General features: G+C 35.0%; 1 protein-coding gene across 2 annotated transcripts in view; it reads right to left on the bottom strand.

Moving 5' to 3' along the window:
• The window catches only part of ADK (adenosine kinase), a 459,464-nt gene that overhangs the window by 29,418 nt on the left and 412,791 nt on the right, over positions 1-17,255 (bottom strand). For both annotated transcript variants that reach the window (XM_081268679.1, XM_081268680.1), the window contains one exon: positions 4,926-5,012. In XM_081268679.1, coding sequence (XP_081124805.1) covers positions 4,926-5,012 — 87 coding nt within the window. The remainder of the gene's footprint in view (positions 1-4,925; positions 5,013-17,255) is intronic.

The raw sequence follows: 17,255 nt of genomic DNA, 5'->3' as shown, positions 1-17,255 counted from the left end.
CTTAAATAATTGTAAGCAGGGTTCTTGGAATTGGGTCCTCGTCCAACTTCAGCTTTACTAAGTCTCTTGATTTTAACACTAATATAGCATGTAATGAAGCATCCTGTTTTGCAAGGGTATGAATATCTTTTCTCTTCCCTTGCATTCTTGATCTGTGGTGAATATTTCATGTTCCTAACAACCAAGTCAATTCCATACTTCCTTTGTTGATTTTAAGGCAATTTTTTGTTTAAGCAATAAAACACAGAAGATGTCCTACTCGAGTAGAAAGAAGGAAAGGTGGTATTATTGCTATAGGGATATTTAGCAGTGGGCAGGTTGATCACCACCAAGTATATCCCTAAGAGAGAGTGGGTCATACCTAGGAGGGTTTTGATTTTTGAGTGAAGAAGTGTAAGAGACAACGGGCTGAACACCCACCAAGTTATTTTCTAGTCTTCTGAGTTGAAAAGTAAATGAATGCATGGGTACAGAAAAAAGAAAAAGTCACAAGAATTCTTCACTATTTCCTTGCCCACCACTATGAAGCAGCAATTAAGAACTGGGGAGGAAGCTACAAATGTTTGGGAATAAACAAACATGGCAAGGATCGAATATACGAAGATAATTAGAGAATCTGCAGCTCTCCAAAGTATAGACAGGTGCTACATGAAGAGGAAGCAGTATCCTTGTTCTGCAAACAAAAATTTTTTAACCCAAATCCTTTTCTAAACATAAACTAGGAAATGAAATTAATACTCCTTTTTATTATATGGGGAATAGGATAATTATTTACATTGTGATTGCTAAGTGGCCTTAAGAGTCATTTGCATATCATGGGTAATCTTTTTTAGGATAATACATTTCCCCTGCTAAGGCTGTGATGAGAATTTTAAAAACAAAGGTACCCAGAGGAAGCTGGTTACCTTACTATCACTCAAAATAAAATATTCTAAGTTATAGGTGGCTCTTGACCATACTTTAAAAAAAATTTATTAGTTTTAATCCGTTACATTGACCATACTTAATGAAAGGTTTTATCCTAAGAATGTTGGTCCTTAGGTGGGGTCACTAGTCTTTTACTTGAGAATAGTATACTTGTGTCTGGACATAATCTGTCAAAGGTATACTCACTTTCAGTCTAAAGATAATGTGTAGGTCTAGTTCAGATACTTATAGTTCCCATAAAATAAATGACTAAATAGTATTAAATTAACTCAGGCTGGTATTGACAGCCCAGTGGGAACATATTGATTAGATCCCCTTTCATGTTATTTGTTATGATTTTTCTTCTCAGTTTCATTTACTGGGAAGACATAGAGGGGAAGAGATTTCACTGGGAACAATGACAATGCCTGTCACAAAATGTTCTCAATGTTTCCATTTGTTACTATGGCAGTGACAAAGAGGTTCCAAATGAAAAGGCAGACCTGCTGTGACAAAGCACAGCAGGACAACAGAAGAAATTTTCTCCTGACCTGGGAAATTAGGAAATCATACTTAGAGATTATAGAATTGTCTCTGTTTCAAAAGGTACAATCCTAGCACTTGGGCTTTTGAGAAAGAATGTGAAGAGTAGTTTCATCAGGGCTGGCCAGCGACAAATAAAGAGCAAAGGTTACCAAGTGCTTAAGACCTCCTAATAGAACAAGGAGGTATGCTTGTTAAGGCTACAGGGATTTGTCACTGTAACTAAACCCCTGAAATTGAACTACGAATTTATATACACTTGGTGTACTTATTTAAAAATTATACATGAAAATCCATGATGAAGTCAGGGATTGTATATCTCTTAAATGGCTAAAAGGAACACATAGCACCCTTGAACTGAATTATGTTATCAGCTCATAGTAGCTGGAGGATGGTTTATCTAAAAATTTGAAATTTATGAAAAGAAAATTATCGTTCTTTGATGAGTTAAATCACCATAAAGTAGACTGGAATATAGATATGCCAAGTCACAAAAGACAGAAATACTCTTAGGCCAGCAAAACTTGAAAGTAACAGGATGAATATATTATCTGTCTAAAGATAGAATATGTCAATCAGAAAGGAGATATGTTAATCAGGCAATGAAGCAAAGAAAAAGAAACTACTTAGTAAATGTATAAGTTGCCAGAGCCTCTCCATCTGTCCAGGATGGAGTAAGTTTTAACAGCAGGATTAATTTCTAATCCTTGTAGAAAGGCTCTCCCTGGTGTGGAGATGGGAGAAGGGGATTTTAATCAAGGGCATTTTCAGTACATGCAACTAACAAGACCATTTCTATTTAAGATGATTCCATCAGGTAGCTTAGCCTAGTGCTATTAAACAGCTGATTTATATAACTTCTTTTATTCAGATTCCATATTAACCAAGCTATGATCTGGTTTTCTGGATCTCTGAATGCAGTTGATTCTCCTGAATAGGAAATAGCTCTTGGTTCACTCTCACCAGGGACTATAGTCCTTCATTTCTATGCTTTTGGTTTCTTTCTTTCTTTCTTTCTTTTGGTACCGGGATTGAATTCAGGAGCACTCTGCCACTAACATCCCTAGCCCTATTTTGTGTTTTATTTAGAGACAGGGTCTTAGGCTGGAGTTGTGGCTCAGTGGTAGAGTGCTTGCCTAGAACGTGTGAGGCGCTTGGTTTGATCCTCAGTACCACATTAAAAATAAATAAATAAAATAAGGGTATTGTGTCCAACTACAACTAAAAAAAAAAAATATTAAAAAGAAAAAAAAAAGACAGAGAGATAGGGTCTCACTGAGTTACTTAGTGCCTTGCTTTTTGCTGAGGCTGGCTTTGAACTTGCGATCCTCCTGCCTCAGCCTCCCGAGCTGCTGGGATTACAGGCTATGGCGCCCAGCTGGTTTCTTTCTTTTACACACAAACTTACCTTAGAGTCCTCACCATCTTATCAAATAACAAAGGCCCCCTTTCAATAAATGAATTCATCTATGCAGATAACAGAAAGATTCTCTTTGGTAAAACCAGCTTTTATCAGGAGTCAGACTCTAGAGCCAGAATGCCTGGGTCTGGATCCTGCTTCGGCTACTCTCTAGTTATGAGACTATAAGCATGTTTGTTAATCTCTCTCTGCCTCGGTTTCTCACCAGTAAAATAGGGTTAAAAAATAATCTACCTTGCTGGGTGGAATGGCATATGTCCATAATACCAGTCACTTGGGAGGCTAAATCAAGAGAACTGTAAATTCTAGGCCAGCCTGGGCAACTCAGTGAGACCTAAACTCAAAATAAAATAAAGGGATGGGGATGTAGCTCAGCAGTAGAGTACCTGACTAACAAGTTTGAGATCTGGATTCAATTCCCACTACCACACAAAACAAAAACGCCCCCCCTTCCAACAACCATATGAAGCTTTCTGAACATTAAATTAGTCAATGCATGTAAAATGACTGGCTAGTAATGGTACAACGTAAAGGTTATCTATTGTTATTACTGAATAGCTTGACTCACACAGAATACTGAAAGGCCAACATAAGTATACCATCAATAAATTAATAGGGTGTTCATCTCATTGCATGACCTAGTGTTCTGGGATCTGGGATCTGATTATCCTGGGAACTGATCAGAGTGGGCTTAAAGCAAGAAAAATATCTACTGAGATATTACAAGTGAAATACTTGCTAGATTCAGCCTGCCTTATGCTTTCTCTACTCTCATTTCAACACTATGTAGTAAAATACTGTGTTTGGAGACTGCATCAGTTAGAAATGAATAAAACAAGGAAGGCGCCAATGCTAACCCAGGGGTCATCAAACAGTAGCCTGTGGGCCAAATGTGGCCCATGGCCTGCTTTTTTTGTATAGCTGGAGAGCTAAGAAAGGTTTTTACATTTTTAAAGTGTTATCAAATGCAAAAAAACAAGCAAGCAAGCAAATAAACAAAATGAGAATATACAACAAAGTCTTGCGAAACCTGAAATATTTACTGACTAGCTGTTTACAAAAAAGGTGTCGACTCCTGCTCCACAGTCTCTTTCCTTTTTACTTGCCTAACTGAACACTGATAATAAATATAATGAGGCTAGTTAAGTGAAATGGGATGAAAAGGCTGAAAATCCAAAATTCCAATTGCTTTAATATAGTTCACTTATCACTCTAACCACAATATGTGATAGCTAGCTGTTCCTATATCAGTATTGTAAGGATAGCCTCTCCTTCAAAAAGTCTACATTATTCCTACCAAGTATTGGCAGCATTACAACTAGTGAGGTATCTATAAAATAATCTGTTGTTATAGGGCTAGAAAGCCTAGAACCCCTTGGCCAGAGATAGTGGCTAATTAGGATACCATCATATCTATAATGCCCACTAAGATATTATGTGTCCTACTGTATGTCAAAGACATAGAATATTTACTTGCTAAGTTAAAGATCTAAAGTACTTGAGTAATACACACATGGGGTACTAGTGTACAAGCTTCTGGACTAAGATTTCTGGTTTAACCAATTTTTTACCAATCTGAGATAATCCTTTAACTCTTTCTGGTATAATAAACATCCACTATTGTGTTAGAAACAGATGTTACAACCAAAAGATATAATCCAAAGACATCATCCTTAGTCATTAGCATAATGTTTAATATTCATCACAACTTGTTTTAAAGAACAATAATGTGTTAGCATTTAGGCCTGAAGGGCTATGAATATACTATATACTGTACTTGATGCAGTTGTTTATGCAATATTCTGACAGATACAATTAATCTTGTGAAAACGATTGGGGTAAAGCATAATAGCAAATTATCTTTGCCAAACACAAATTCTTCCTGTAATACAATCTCCTCATAATATGATGATAGTAGCAGATGGAAAGAACATTAGGAGTTAACTATTTAAAAGAAGAAATTAAGTTATGCAAGTTAATAAATTTTGGCCATGTGGTAGAGACAAGGGTTAAAATGTCTAACTTAGAGGTAAATATAAAATAAATGAGTCTGTACCTCCAACAAATGCATCTCCAGCTCCAATGGTGTCAATAATTTCTTTCTGGTCTTGATCCAAGACAGCAAAAGCAGTAACTTCATTTTCTGCAATTAGAGCCAAAGAAAGGCAAACTGACTTCTTTTTGTAATATTCAATATATAAGCTCTTCTAATAAAGTTTGATGCTCCTTTCTTAGCCATCATTCAAAGAAAATGAGAGGACCATGAGTTCTATATTCTGTACTTGCATACTTGGGTACCAAGGTTCAAAGTTATCTGCAAGCAATGCTTTTTAATTTTTAGCAAACAGATGCTGTGAGAATTATACCCAGGTAGTTCACATTTTTGGGAATGATTGTAAATGATAGTAGTACCTTGTTGGACAATACAAATGACTGAACAGAAATTATGAGCTAAAGAAAGTGTTTACATGGCTTGGATCATGCTCTAATAAAGTTTCAAGCCTGACTGTGCTCCTGGCAGTGAAATCTTGGATATGGTTAAAGAGCTATAAATTTCCAAAACATATTAATGAGTCTTGGATGCTTCTTTACAGAAAAATCACAATGGCACAATAAAAACAGTACTATTACTTTGCTATAATATTTCAAGCCAATGTCAAGCATTATTGATTTTAGTTAGTTTATGACAAACAACCTAATCTGGTTACTTTTTTGTGAAGGAGTCACTATCTGTCAGCTAACAAAAGGGAAAGCTGCCACTGAATGCATGGACAGAACAAAAGGGACAGTGCAATGGGCTTTTGTCCTAGCACAGTCAGGGACAGTGCTTGTAGTTTTGGCTACAGAATAACCTAACACTGTACTTTAAACTTGATAGATGACAGTTTTGAAGTTGTTTCTAATGGAATCAAGCTCAGAGAACATCTGCAAATTATTGGACAGCATTTTTTATTGGGGATAGGACTTCTGAAATCACAAATTTGCACGCCTTATGGAGACAAACATGGCTGAAGACTTGCCAACTCCAATTTCAACAAAGAGCAAGGAGCGGGTAAAAGGAGATCTGGGGGAACTTAAGAGACATCATAATCATCTTAAGAATTATAAAAAGCATATTTTGTCTGCCTTTTGCTACTTGCTACTTACTAATGAATACTTTTAAAAAGAGACAAATGCAGATAGATACGTTAATGAAAAAAGACCTCCTGGAAAGACTGATATTCAGGAAGAGGACTCATTTACTAAGTTATCCCTTTGTACCATATGACTAGAAATGCTAAGAAAACTACGCCAGAAACATCTACTTAAACTCTTAAGTAACTGAACTGTTCACACTTTGTTAACACTAGGGCCTAAGTGGCAGTATTAAGAGTCTGATTAATTTGAAGTTACGGCATAAATATACAAGATTAAATTTTCTAGGGAGCATGCAATACATAGGGCTATATAAGAAAAGGAAAAAAGAGATATAAGCAGGATTTATTAGAAATAATTAGGAAAGTGCTGCAGTCTGATTTAGGAAAAGGTCTGTACCATAAATATTTATAAAGAAATCTGGTTTTATTACCTCCAAGTACAAGTCATACTATAAAGGGTAGTAACAATTACAAACCCAGAACAAATAGGCACTAAATAAGTAAAGTGAGCTAAGTTAATGACACCATTACTATTAGTAATAAGGTTACATTATGTAACAATATAACAGTCTATAAAACATTTTAATTAATATAATAATTAGTTACTGGATTACAGATTTAAAAACAATTACATATAAACTGTAACTATAATTAGATAAAATTCCTAAAGTTCCTTGTTAGAAAGTCATTCATTTTTGATGGAATACATTTTTATTTACAAACAATATCCTAAGTTGCAGTGAAAGAAATTATTTTGTACTCTGTTCTTAAGAATTATGACTTTTGGGCTGGGGATGTTACTCAGTAGTAGAACTACCACTGAGGTAGGTTGCCTACCATTGCCTTCCATGCACGAGGCCTTGGGTTTAATACCCAATACTAGAAAAAAAGAAGAAAACAAAACCAATACCGTGCTCCCCTCAAAAAAACCCATGACTCTGATTCCAGCACCACCAAAAACCAATCATGACTTTTGCTCTAAACTGCTGAAAAAATCTAAATAAATGCAGTTTTAATATCCTATTTTCTGGATATGTGGGTAGACTATTGATATACTTATCATTAGTTGTCACAAGAAGTTAAATTTCCTGAAATACAAGGTAGAATTACTTTGTACCTGTTATATTTCTTAGTGCAAATAAGTATATAAGGATATTACATATGTAAAAGACATGTTATAAATTCAGTACAGACACAGCCTCGTATTATTATTATTATTATTATTATTATTTTTAGAGTACTATAAAAACTCCTTTTAAAATAATGATCCTGAAAATCTGTAAGGTCCTGAAATGTGTTCTGAGTCATGGAAGGAGGATTAAACAATGTTTAATGATATTTGAATTCAATTACATTTTAGGAACTTTCTAATTTTTTCAAATGTAGTGATCTAAGCTCATTTACTGAGCTATTAAAAAACTGAACAGTATTGACCAGCATGACCTATTTCATAGTCATTCTAGACAATTTGTTGTATTAACCTCTGAAGTACTGTTCACTAAATGTGAAGACACACTTAGAGGCCCATACATTATTCAATCAAAGAAGCCCAAGACCTTCACTCAAGTAACTCTCATTGGAGTCTAGTTTTCTTAAGTATGAAATGGGCCTGGGGTAGCTGTGGGAACAAGCAGCAAAATCTAGCTTTCTGCCTTAATTATAGAAAAATGAAGCTGTTAGTTCTAGTTAAGTACTTCTACTTTAGAGTTTAAGGTAAGTTATACAAATTATTTCTCAATTCTTCCCAAACTTTTTGTAAAGTAAGAAGGAAAAGGATTGGGAATAATTATTATTCCTATGTTCCAGACTTCCATGAAACTACTAAATCATGAGCTTCTCCAAGCAGACAGGAAACGACACTAACAATTCAGTTGATAACAGACTTGTTTGGCATTAATTATTAGATAAGACTCTGAGGATCCCTTCATCCAAAACAATAAACTTAGCTTAGCTCAATTTCAGACATGATCTATATAGTTTATATAAATAAATAATTTCCTCTTCACTTTACTGTGACACACACTTCACCACCTAATCACATGAGGCTAGTCTAACTAGAATGAAAACATCTTCATGCATCTATAAAGAAGTCAATGATAGCAGAGACGGTTAATTTTGTGCAAATGCCACAATATTTAGCCGAAAACAATTCAGTCACTAAATGCCAAACAATTATATCAAATGTTTTTGTAGTCTTAACTCCACTAAATTAATTGCATAATTTTAGCATTGTATACACATATCCTCATGATAATTAATATCCTTAAAAACTTTATTCAAGATATTTTTAAACACCATGTTTGTCACTGTTTTGTTGATGTACCCCTGAACTGTAGAAAAGTTTTAACTGAAGAAGATCCACAGCAGGTTGAAAGGCAGATATTTTTCAACCTTAAGGTATAATAGTACTCACTACCTCTGCCATTGCTTCTAATAGGATCAATACAAAAGAAAAGAAAAAAGTGATGGGAAAGCTTCATCAGAAAGTATATACAAAGTATAATGAGACAAAACCCAAAATACTTTAGCTTTGTTGCAATAAGCTCTTATATCTTGAGTATTCTGTGTAATAAGGAAATTTCCACGGTATTAATGTTTTTGTTTGCTTGTGTGTTTTTAACTTCTTATTTGGAAATAACAGAAAAAATTCTAAGAAAAATATGGGCAATTCTCATACAACATGAACCCAGATTTACCAGTTTTTAACATTGTGCCACAACTGCTTTATCATTCTTCTGATATACACATATGGTTATTCTTCCAAATATTTTGAGCATAAGTTGCATATATTATGCATTTTATTCCTTAATGTGTCAGTATTTTTCAAGAACAAAGATTCTGTGAGAGGTAACCAGGATATAGTTAATAAATTTAGAAAACATTTTAATTTTATTTAATCTAAAGTCCATATTCCAATTTTCCTAATTGTCCTAGTTTAATAGGCACTTTTAAAAAAATTAGTATTCCCCTGTACTCCACCCTGGTTTGTTTTAAACAAAAAAGGTATCACCTGACACCACAGAGTAAAATGACCACAATATTGGCCTGGCAATGATTTTTTTGGTAAACTTTAAAAGCTTAGGTAATAAAAACAAAAATAGACACATGGGATTACAACCAACTAAAAAACTTTTGCACAGCAAAGTGAACAATTAACAGAGCCAAAAGATAACCAATAGAATGGGAGAAAATATTTGCACACTATACATCTGATAAGTGGTCAATATCCAAAATATATAAGAAACTTAAGCAATAAGCAAGAAAACAATCTCTCAAAAGAAGACATACAAATGGCCAATAGGTAAAAGCAAAAATTTCAACCCCACTAATGAGCAGGGAATAGCAAATCAAAAACCACAATTTAGGCAACACCCTGCCTCAAAATAAAAAATATAAGAAGGGCTAAGGATGTGGTTCAGTGGTTACGTGCCCCTAGGTTCAATCCCCCATTTAAAACAAACAAAATTTCAAGACAACATCAACAACAATAATAACAACAAAAATAAACCACAAGATATCACCTCGTACCTGTTAGAATGGCTATTATCAAAAAGACAAAGATAATAAGTGTTGCTGAGAATGTGGAGAAAAGTCAACCATTATACAATATATATTATAACTATACTAATGTATAATTAGTATACTCATTATGGAAAATAGTAGGGAAGATTCTCAAAACATTAAAACTAGAACTACCATGTGATGATCCAATAATCTTCCTACAAGGTATATCTCCAAAGGAAATGAAATCAGATTTCTTGTTTTTCGGTCCTGGGGACTAAACTCAGGGGCATTTGACAACTGACTCACATCCCCAGCCCTATTTTGTATTTTATTTAGAGACAGGGTCTCACTGAGTTGCTTCGTGCCTCGTCATTGCTAAGCCTGGCTTTGAATTCACAATCTTCTTGCCTCAGCCTCCCCAGTCACTGGGATTACAGGCGTGTGCCACCACGCCTGGCTGAAATTAGAATTTTGAAGAGACAGTTACACTTTCATGTTTACTGCAAGACCTGGAATCAACCTAAGTGTCCACTGATGGTTGAATGGATAAATAAAATGTAGTATATATACACAATAGAATACTGTTCAGTCATAAAAAGAAAAAAGATCCAGTCACTTGTGACAACCTGGATGAAACTAAGCATATGTACTAAGTGAAATGAGTCAGGCAAGAGAGACAAATACCACATGATTTCATTCATATGAGGAATTTTAAAAAAATTGATGTCACAGAAGGACAGAACAGCAATGGGAAAAAAATGTTCATAGTAGGCAAATATATATAGAGAGAATGTAGATAAATTATTGCCTGTGGCTGGAATGTTGAGAGGAAAGAATAAGGAGGGTTTGTGTGTGTGTGAGAGAAACTGGGAATGACTACTAATGGCTATCGAGTTTCTATGTTGGGTGATGAAAATGTTCTAAAGTTGATTAAGGTGATGACTAAACAACTTTGTGAACATACAGAAAACCACTGTATTATACACTTTAAATGAATGAATTGTATATTTGAATGATATCTCATTAAAGCTGTTTTTAAAAAAGGTATCATATTATCCAGGCTACTTTGAACCATATATATATTTTTTTTTTCATGAGCAGAACTTTCTATACTGGTAATACAGAATGTCCTCATTATGTTTTAGGGCTGCAAAATAGTTCATTATATGGCTATACTACAATTTACTTAACCAGTCTTTTACTGATGTACTTTAAAGTTATTTTAATCTTCTATTACCACAAATGATGTTGCAAAGTATTAAAGCTTTTAAATAGACCTTAAATTTAATTATTGTACTTAATAGTCAATAATATGATTCCTATTTTACACAAGGAAATGATACAAGGAAACTGAGTTGTTATACTAACAGCATGAAATATGCCTGTGTCAAAGAATAACAAAAATCCAGGAAGTGTTTTCTTTTCACCAGGACACACACACCAGGATATGAACAAAGACACCCTGCTCAGACTGCCCTAATAAACAGGGTAGTGAAACAGATGACAAACTCTGCTAATAATAGACATTTATAGAACAATCCTAATTAACAAGGACTTTTGGGGAATGAAGAGCTCTGGGTTAATTTAATTTTCTGGTTAACTAAAGAAAAAGCAGAAAGTCATTTTAGCTAGAAATCTTTCTAAATGTATTAATATAATAATATACCATGACATCCTTGCTTTAATTAGCTTAGTTTATTGAACTGAATGAAAATTTTTTTTGATGATAGAGAATCCTATCCTGAATATCAATTCTTATTGTAGTTCCAAAGGTTTAAGTGTTTTCATGAAAAGCAGGCTAACTGAAATCATGGGAAGTACACAGGATTAAGAGCCAAAAGGCCAAGACTCCAGTGTGATTTTAGCTTAGCTACTTTATTCAATAAATATTTATTAAGAGCCTATCCTGTGGTAGTTACTCTATTAGGAATTGGGAATACAGATGCGAATAGTGCACACAAAGCCCCAGCTTTTTTTTTTGGAGTCAGGGATTGAACCCAGGAGTGCTTAACCACTGAGACACACCCCCAGCTTCCCCCCTTTTAATTTTGAGATAGGGTCTCACTAAGTTACTTAGGGCCTTGCTAAATTGATGAGGCTGGCTTCAAACCTTCAATCCTCCTGCTTCAGTCTTTCGAGCCGCCGGGATTATAGGTGTGTAGCACCAGGTCTGGCAAAAAAACCAACCAATCAACCAAACAAACAAGCCCAGCTTTTTATAAATGCTACATTCTAATGGGGATAGGCAATATATAAGTGACAAAAAATTTTGAGTTTTTGTTTCATTTTGTTTTGCAGTACTGAGGATTGAGCCCAGGGATACTTTACCCCCCCCCCCCTTTTTTTTTTTTGAGACAGATACACTAAGTTGCTGGGGCGGGCCTCCAACTTGTAGTCCTCCTCCCTCAGCCTCCAGAGTAGCTGGAATTACAGACATGTGTCACTGTGCCTAGCTAATTTGAGATATTAATAGATAACACAGAAAGAAACAGGAGGATGTGATGAAGTGTGTCAGGGGAAGAGAATAAATTTACACAGTTGCTACTTGCTTACTGAGGAAGTGATAGTTGGAGCTGAGACTTCAATGGCAAGAAGGAACAAGTCATATGAAGATCCAGGAGTAAAACACTGAAGTCCAGAGGCCATGGACTAATAAGTTTGGTGAGCTAAGCCCATTTAAGATGAAGATTATTGAAACTATAGAGTGTAGTGCATGTGGAGGTGTTGTGAGATTTCATTCTAGGTAAAATGGGAAACCATGGGAAGGTTTTAAATAAGGGAGTGACACAGCCCCATCTTTGATTTTAAAAACGATTATTCTGGTAGAATGGATTGAAATGGCAGAGGTTGAGGGTGGAGTCAATGATGTTATTTACCAAGAAACTGTGGGCAAGTCACAATGTAACTTAAACACAATTTTATTACTTAAAAAATAAAGACAGGGGCTGGGGTTGTGGCTCAGTGGTAGAGGGCTCACCTAGCACAAGCGATGCCCTGAGTTCAATCCTCAGCACCACATAAAAATAAACAAACACAGAATATTGTAAAAAAAATAGACAATACTTGCTGTTCTTATTTTATGTGGCTATTTTATATGGATTATTAACAATGTTATAAAAATACCTTGTCAAATATAAAACCTTGTAGTATTTTATGAGGCATTCTTAGGAATGTATTTTCTTCCATTAGGCAATAAGTATTTGTTGAACAAAAGTCATGAATTCTTTATACTGTTAGGTCATCTGGGGAAGATAAAATATAGGAGAAATATTAAGACATGATCTGTCTTAGAATCAAGACAAATCTGGCATATGCCATAGAATCTGTAAAGTATCAATGTAGTACCTTTTAGAACTACAACATCAATTCAAAGGAGGGGGGGAACAATGAGTTTAATTAATTGGAGATGGTTGAATCCAGGGGTACTCTACCACTGAGCTACATCCCAGCCATTTTATTTTTTATTTTGAGACAAGGTCTCACTAAATTGCTCTGTCTGGCCTCAAATTTGTGATCCTTCTACCTCAGTCTTCTGAGTTGCTAGGATTACTGGTGTGTTACACCATGCTCAGCTTAAGCTAGCTCTTAATGAAGTGGATAATGGTGAAGATAGGAAAAGGAAGTTGTATATGTTCTAGGAGAAACAGAGGAAATTTAGATGTCTAACAAGAAATAAAGCAAGGTGGGAAGGAGTCTAGCCTTTTCTAGGCAGAGTTCGAAAGCGAGACAGAAGTTTGAATTTGATGCATCAGGAGATGGAATGCAACTTTAGTTGCTTGAGTAAAATGTCCTTCACCAAGTCTTTAATACTTTACCTCATGCAATTTTCATGGCAATCTCATGAGTTTGGTATTATTAACTTGATTTTATAAACGATGACAAGGAGGCTCATTGGGTTTGTCATTCTGCCTAGAGTCTCATGACAAAAGCAGGACTTTGGGACAAAATGAATGAGAGAGAAATAGGAAAATGTGATTTCAACACTGCCATTCAAACAATATTGCTACCATTTTTGTAATTGTGATATAAATAGACTTTGATTAAGCATTACACAGCAGTTAACTGACATTTAAATTCCCTTAAGCCTGGTCCTGATAACTAAATTTAACAAAATTAAATTGATAAATACTCCATAGAGAATAGAAGCAGCATTACATTGTGGTTAAGTGTGAGCCAAGCGGTGTGGGTTCATATTCCAGCTTTGCCATTTACTCTCTGATAACCAATTTAAACTCTATATGCCTCAGTTTCCTGAGGTTTAAAAAAAGAACAATAATAGAATTCAGGTCTTTTTTAAAATTCCTACTTCTTCTTCTTCTTCTTTTTTTTAAGTACCAGGGATTAAACCCAGGGGAACTTAACCACTGAGCCACATCCCTAGCTCTTCTTATTTTGAGACAGGGTCTTAACTAAGTAGTTGAGGCTGGCTTTGATCCTCCTGCCTCATCCTCCTGAGCCACTGAGATTACAAGTGTGCACAACTGTGCCCAGCTAAAATAACTTCTTCTGAAAGCATGGTTTTAACTGTGGGGACCATCTGACTATATACATCATTGTTTGTAATAAAGTCTTTTAATTTATTCATGTTTTTTTTCTAATTTTTACCAATGTTTCAAGCTAATGCAGTTAAATTTTGTAGTGCCAAACACAGACATAAAAGAAAACAAATGAGTGTTTACTTTGAGTATAAAAACAGTTTTCCAAGCCTGGTTTGGAGGTGCATGCCTGTAATCCCTGAGATTCGAGAGGCTAACGCAGGAGGATGAGAAGTTGGAGGTGAGCCTCAGCAATTTTGTGAGACTCTGCCTCAAAACAAAACAAAACAAAACAAAAACCAAATAGGGCTGAGGCTGTAGCTCGGTGGTTAGGTGCTCCTGGTTTCATTCCTCTGTATCAAAAAAAAAAAAAAAAAAATTGTACCTCCTCACCAAAGAAAAATAATCAAGAAAACAATGATAGGTGAAATTACTATTCTGAAATCTCATTCCCTTTGCTGGTGTATACCCCCTCTTTCCACATTTTTACTAATGCATTATAATTGTACATAATGATGATACTTGTTACATATTCATATACATGCACACAATTTAAGTTGGCTAATATCACTCCCCTACATTTCCCTGGTGTGTACTTTTGTTTAAGAGGTTTCTGATATTTTTACTAGGTTCACTAAATGAGGTATATCACTTGACTCTTACTGTAAAGCAGTTCATTTCAACCTATTCATTCTTTGTTTCTTTATATGTCCCTACTCTATTCTCTTATCCCTAAGCATTGGTTTCCTCTGCTGACTTAGGTCATAGGTCACTGGCTACTTATGGACTAACTCTGGTGAGTTCCTAACCCTGATTTAAACAGCTCTGCCCAGAGAAGGAGCTAGAAGGACTCATAGCACAAAATGTGGCTGCCCAGGTAAAAGGGGCTATAGAAAAGGCAATATTTTGTCTGATGATCCCAGGCATCCAGATTTATGCCAGCCATTACAGATGGTGCGTAAATATTTGTTCAATGAACAGGGTTATTTTATGAATACAAATTTGATCATTTTATTTCCCTATTACAAACCCTTTAGTGGTTCTTTGTTGAATGAAGTCCTAACTCCAGGATATAAACTCAGCCCCTTGTTCAAACATCATCTCTTGCCACTCTCTGACCTATGGTTGCTGTTTGATCAGACTTATAATTTCCCTAATGTCTCTAATGTGCAGAAAATTAAAAGAAAATAAAAAGAAACTAAGAGACTTTACTGCAAACAGGGATGCACAGTCAAGTGATCCACACAGTCAAAACCTTGGTTTCAGAAGCAGCAATTTTAATTTGCCAAAATTTTATTTCCCATATAAAGATTTACTGCTCTGCTTGTCTTTAATTCTTAACTTCAAATCCCAGATAAGGCATGTCCTCTTGGAGTGGAGTCCTTGACCTCCAAGAAGAATTGATTACTTCCTCTTTTATACAATCACTGTAATCTTCACATACTTTTATGAAATATCATATTTGTAGTTCCTTACTTATAAGTATCTTCTTGACTAAATTACGAGTTCCTTGTGAGTAGAAATCATAACTTAATCTTATTCCCAGCCCTTGGCACTATACATAGTACATAGTAGGAGCTCAATTTACATTTGTTACAGAGTGATTACTTATACACTATGAACTCAAAATAAGTTTTTTGACTGATCTTGAATAAGAAGTATATCACTATATCATTTCTCTGACTTAGTGTGTAGCAAGCAAACTAAGGTCTTCTGTCTTTTAGAGTTATTAGGATTTGATCTAACATTTCAGATACTTGCATTAAAAAATCATGAATTGCTTGAAATTCAGAAGGCAGAGTACTATTCTGATAGTGAATAAATTCAATATTGTACAAATGATCCCCGAAACCTTCCCTGATCTCAAATCTTTCCTGATCTATGAATACAATCTTAAGAAATACTGAAAATATGATTAGACTAGTATCTTCACATAAGCTACTTTCATCATTCAGAAATGAGTATGTGTTTATGACTCAATGAATCTGTGTTTAGGTCCTAGAGATAATGAGCTTGGGTCAGGCATAGTGGTGCGTGCCAGTAATTCCAGTTATTTGTGGGCTGAGGCAGGAGGACCACAAGTTCAAGGCTAGCCTCACAACTTAGGGAGACCTTCCACAAAAATGAATGAATGAATGAATGAATGAATAGGTTAGAGGATGTAGCTTGGTAGTAGAACCCCCCTGGATTCAATCCCCAGTATTCTTCACCAACAGAGAAAGTAGGCTCTGATGTGGGAACTTTGAATTAATGCTTGGATTGAATCAAACCAGGACAATCAAATGAATCTTAGTGTCACAGGTAGGGTTCACAGGATGCCATGTAAATATGACTAACATCTATATGTATGCCATCCTTCCTTATAAAGAAACCAGGGTTAGGGTTAGGGTTAGGGTTAGGGCTGAGAGAATAAGAAAAAGCATTTATTAGGTAATTCAGACCAAGGCTTTATACTTATTAAAAAAAACCTGAGAGATTAGACATCAATGGTTTTCTTAATATATTGGTGGTCTGATCCTAATTATTACCATAGTAGCATAAAGGGCATTATTGGTATCCAAAAATGTATCTTAAAATCATGTATCTCCTTCAGTCAGGAGTTTGAAAGTGGATATACACAAAGTTGTTTTATATTCTTAAAGAATCAATTAATGCCACTACTTTTAATCATGGACTTTCATCTGTATGATTCCTGTTTGAACTGCTGATGGCAGGGGAAATACTTACAAAGTTTACAAAGGAAAAGTTGCTTTAGATACAAGGAGATCAGTGGCTCCTTTTTTACAGGTGAGAAGAAATCTTATAGCAAGAAAGTATTGCTAAAATATTACTGATGTTTAGTGCAATCAGGTTTGCAGAGATGATAATTCTGCAAGATAATTTCATAGATTTATATTGAAAGAAAAAACTTATTTTATATATTCTATACTGTACAATGAAATTCAAATTCCCCAAAGCAAAGAGTCAATTCAATGGATATAATCTTGACAATCAAACTGATAAAAGTTATGGGTAGTATTTATTGTCCAATAAACCAAATCTGATTCTCAGATCTCCTGTCTACTTGCAGCACAGCTATAATGCTGGAGCACAATCCTTTTATCCAATTTAAACAGAACACTTTTCTTTACAGAGTCAGTTGACAATCTTTCTTGCACTTAAAAGTAGATTAAAATGTGTAAACGTATGGTTAATTACCTGTAAAAAGAA

This window comes from Spermophilus citellus (assembly GCF_964194105.1).
Source record: "Spermophilus citellus genome assembly, chromosome: 15".
Taxonomy (NCBI): Eukaryota; Metazoa; Chordata; class Mammalia; order Rodentia; family Sciuridae; genus Spermophilus; species Spermophilus citellus.
This window is presented reverse-complemented; position numbering and strand designations above follow the sequence as displayed.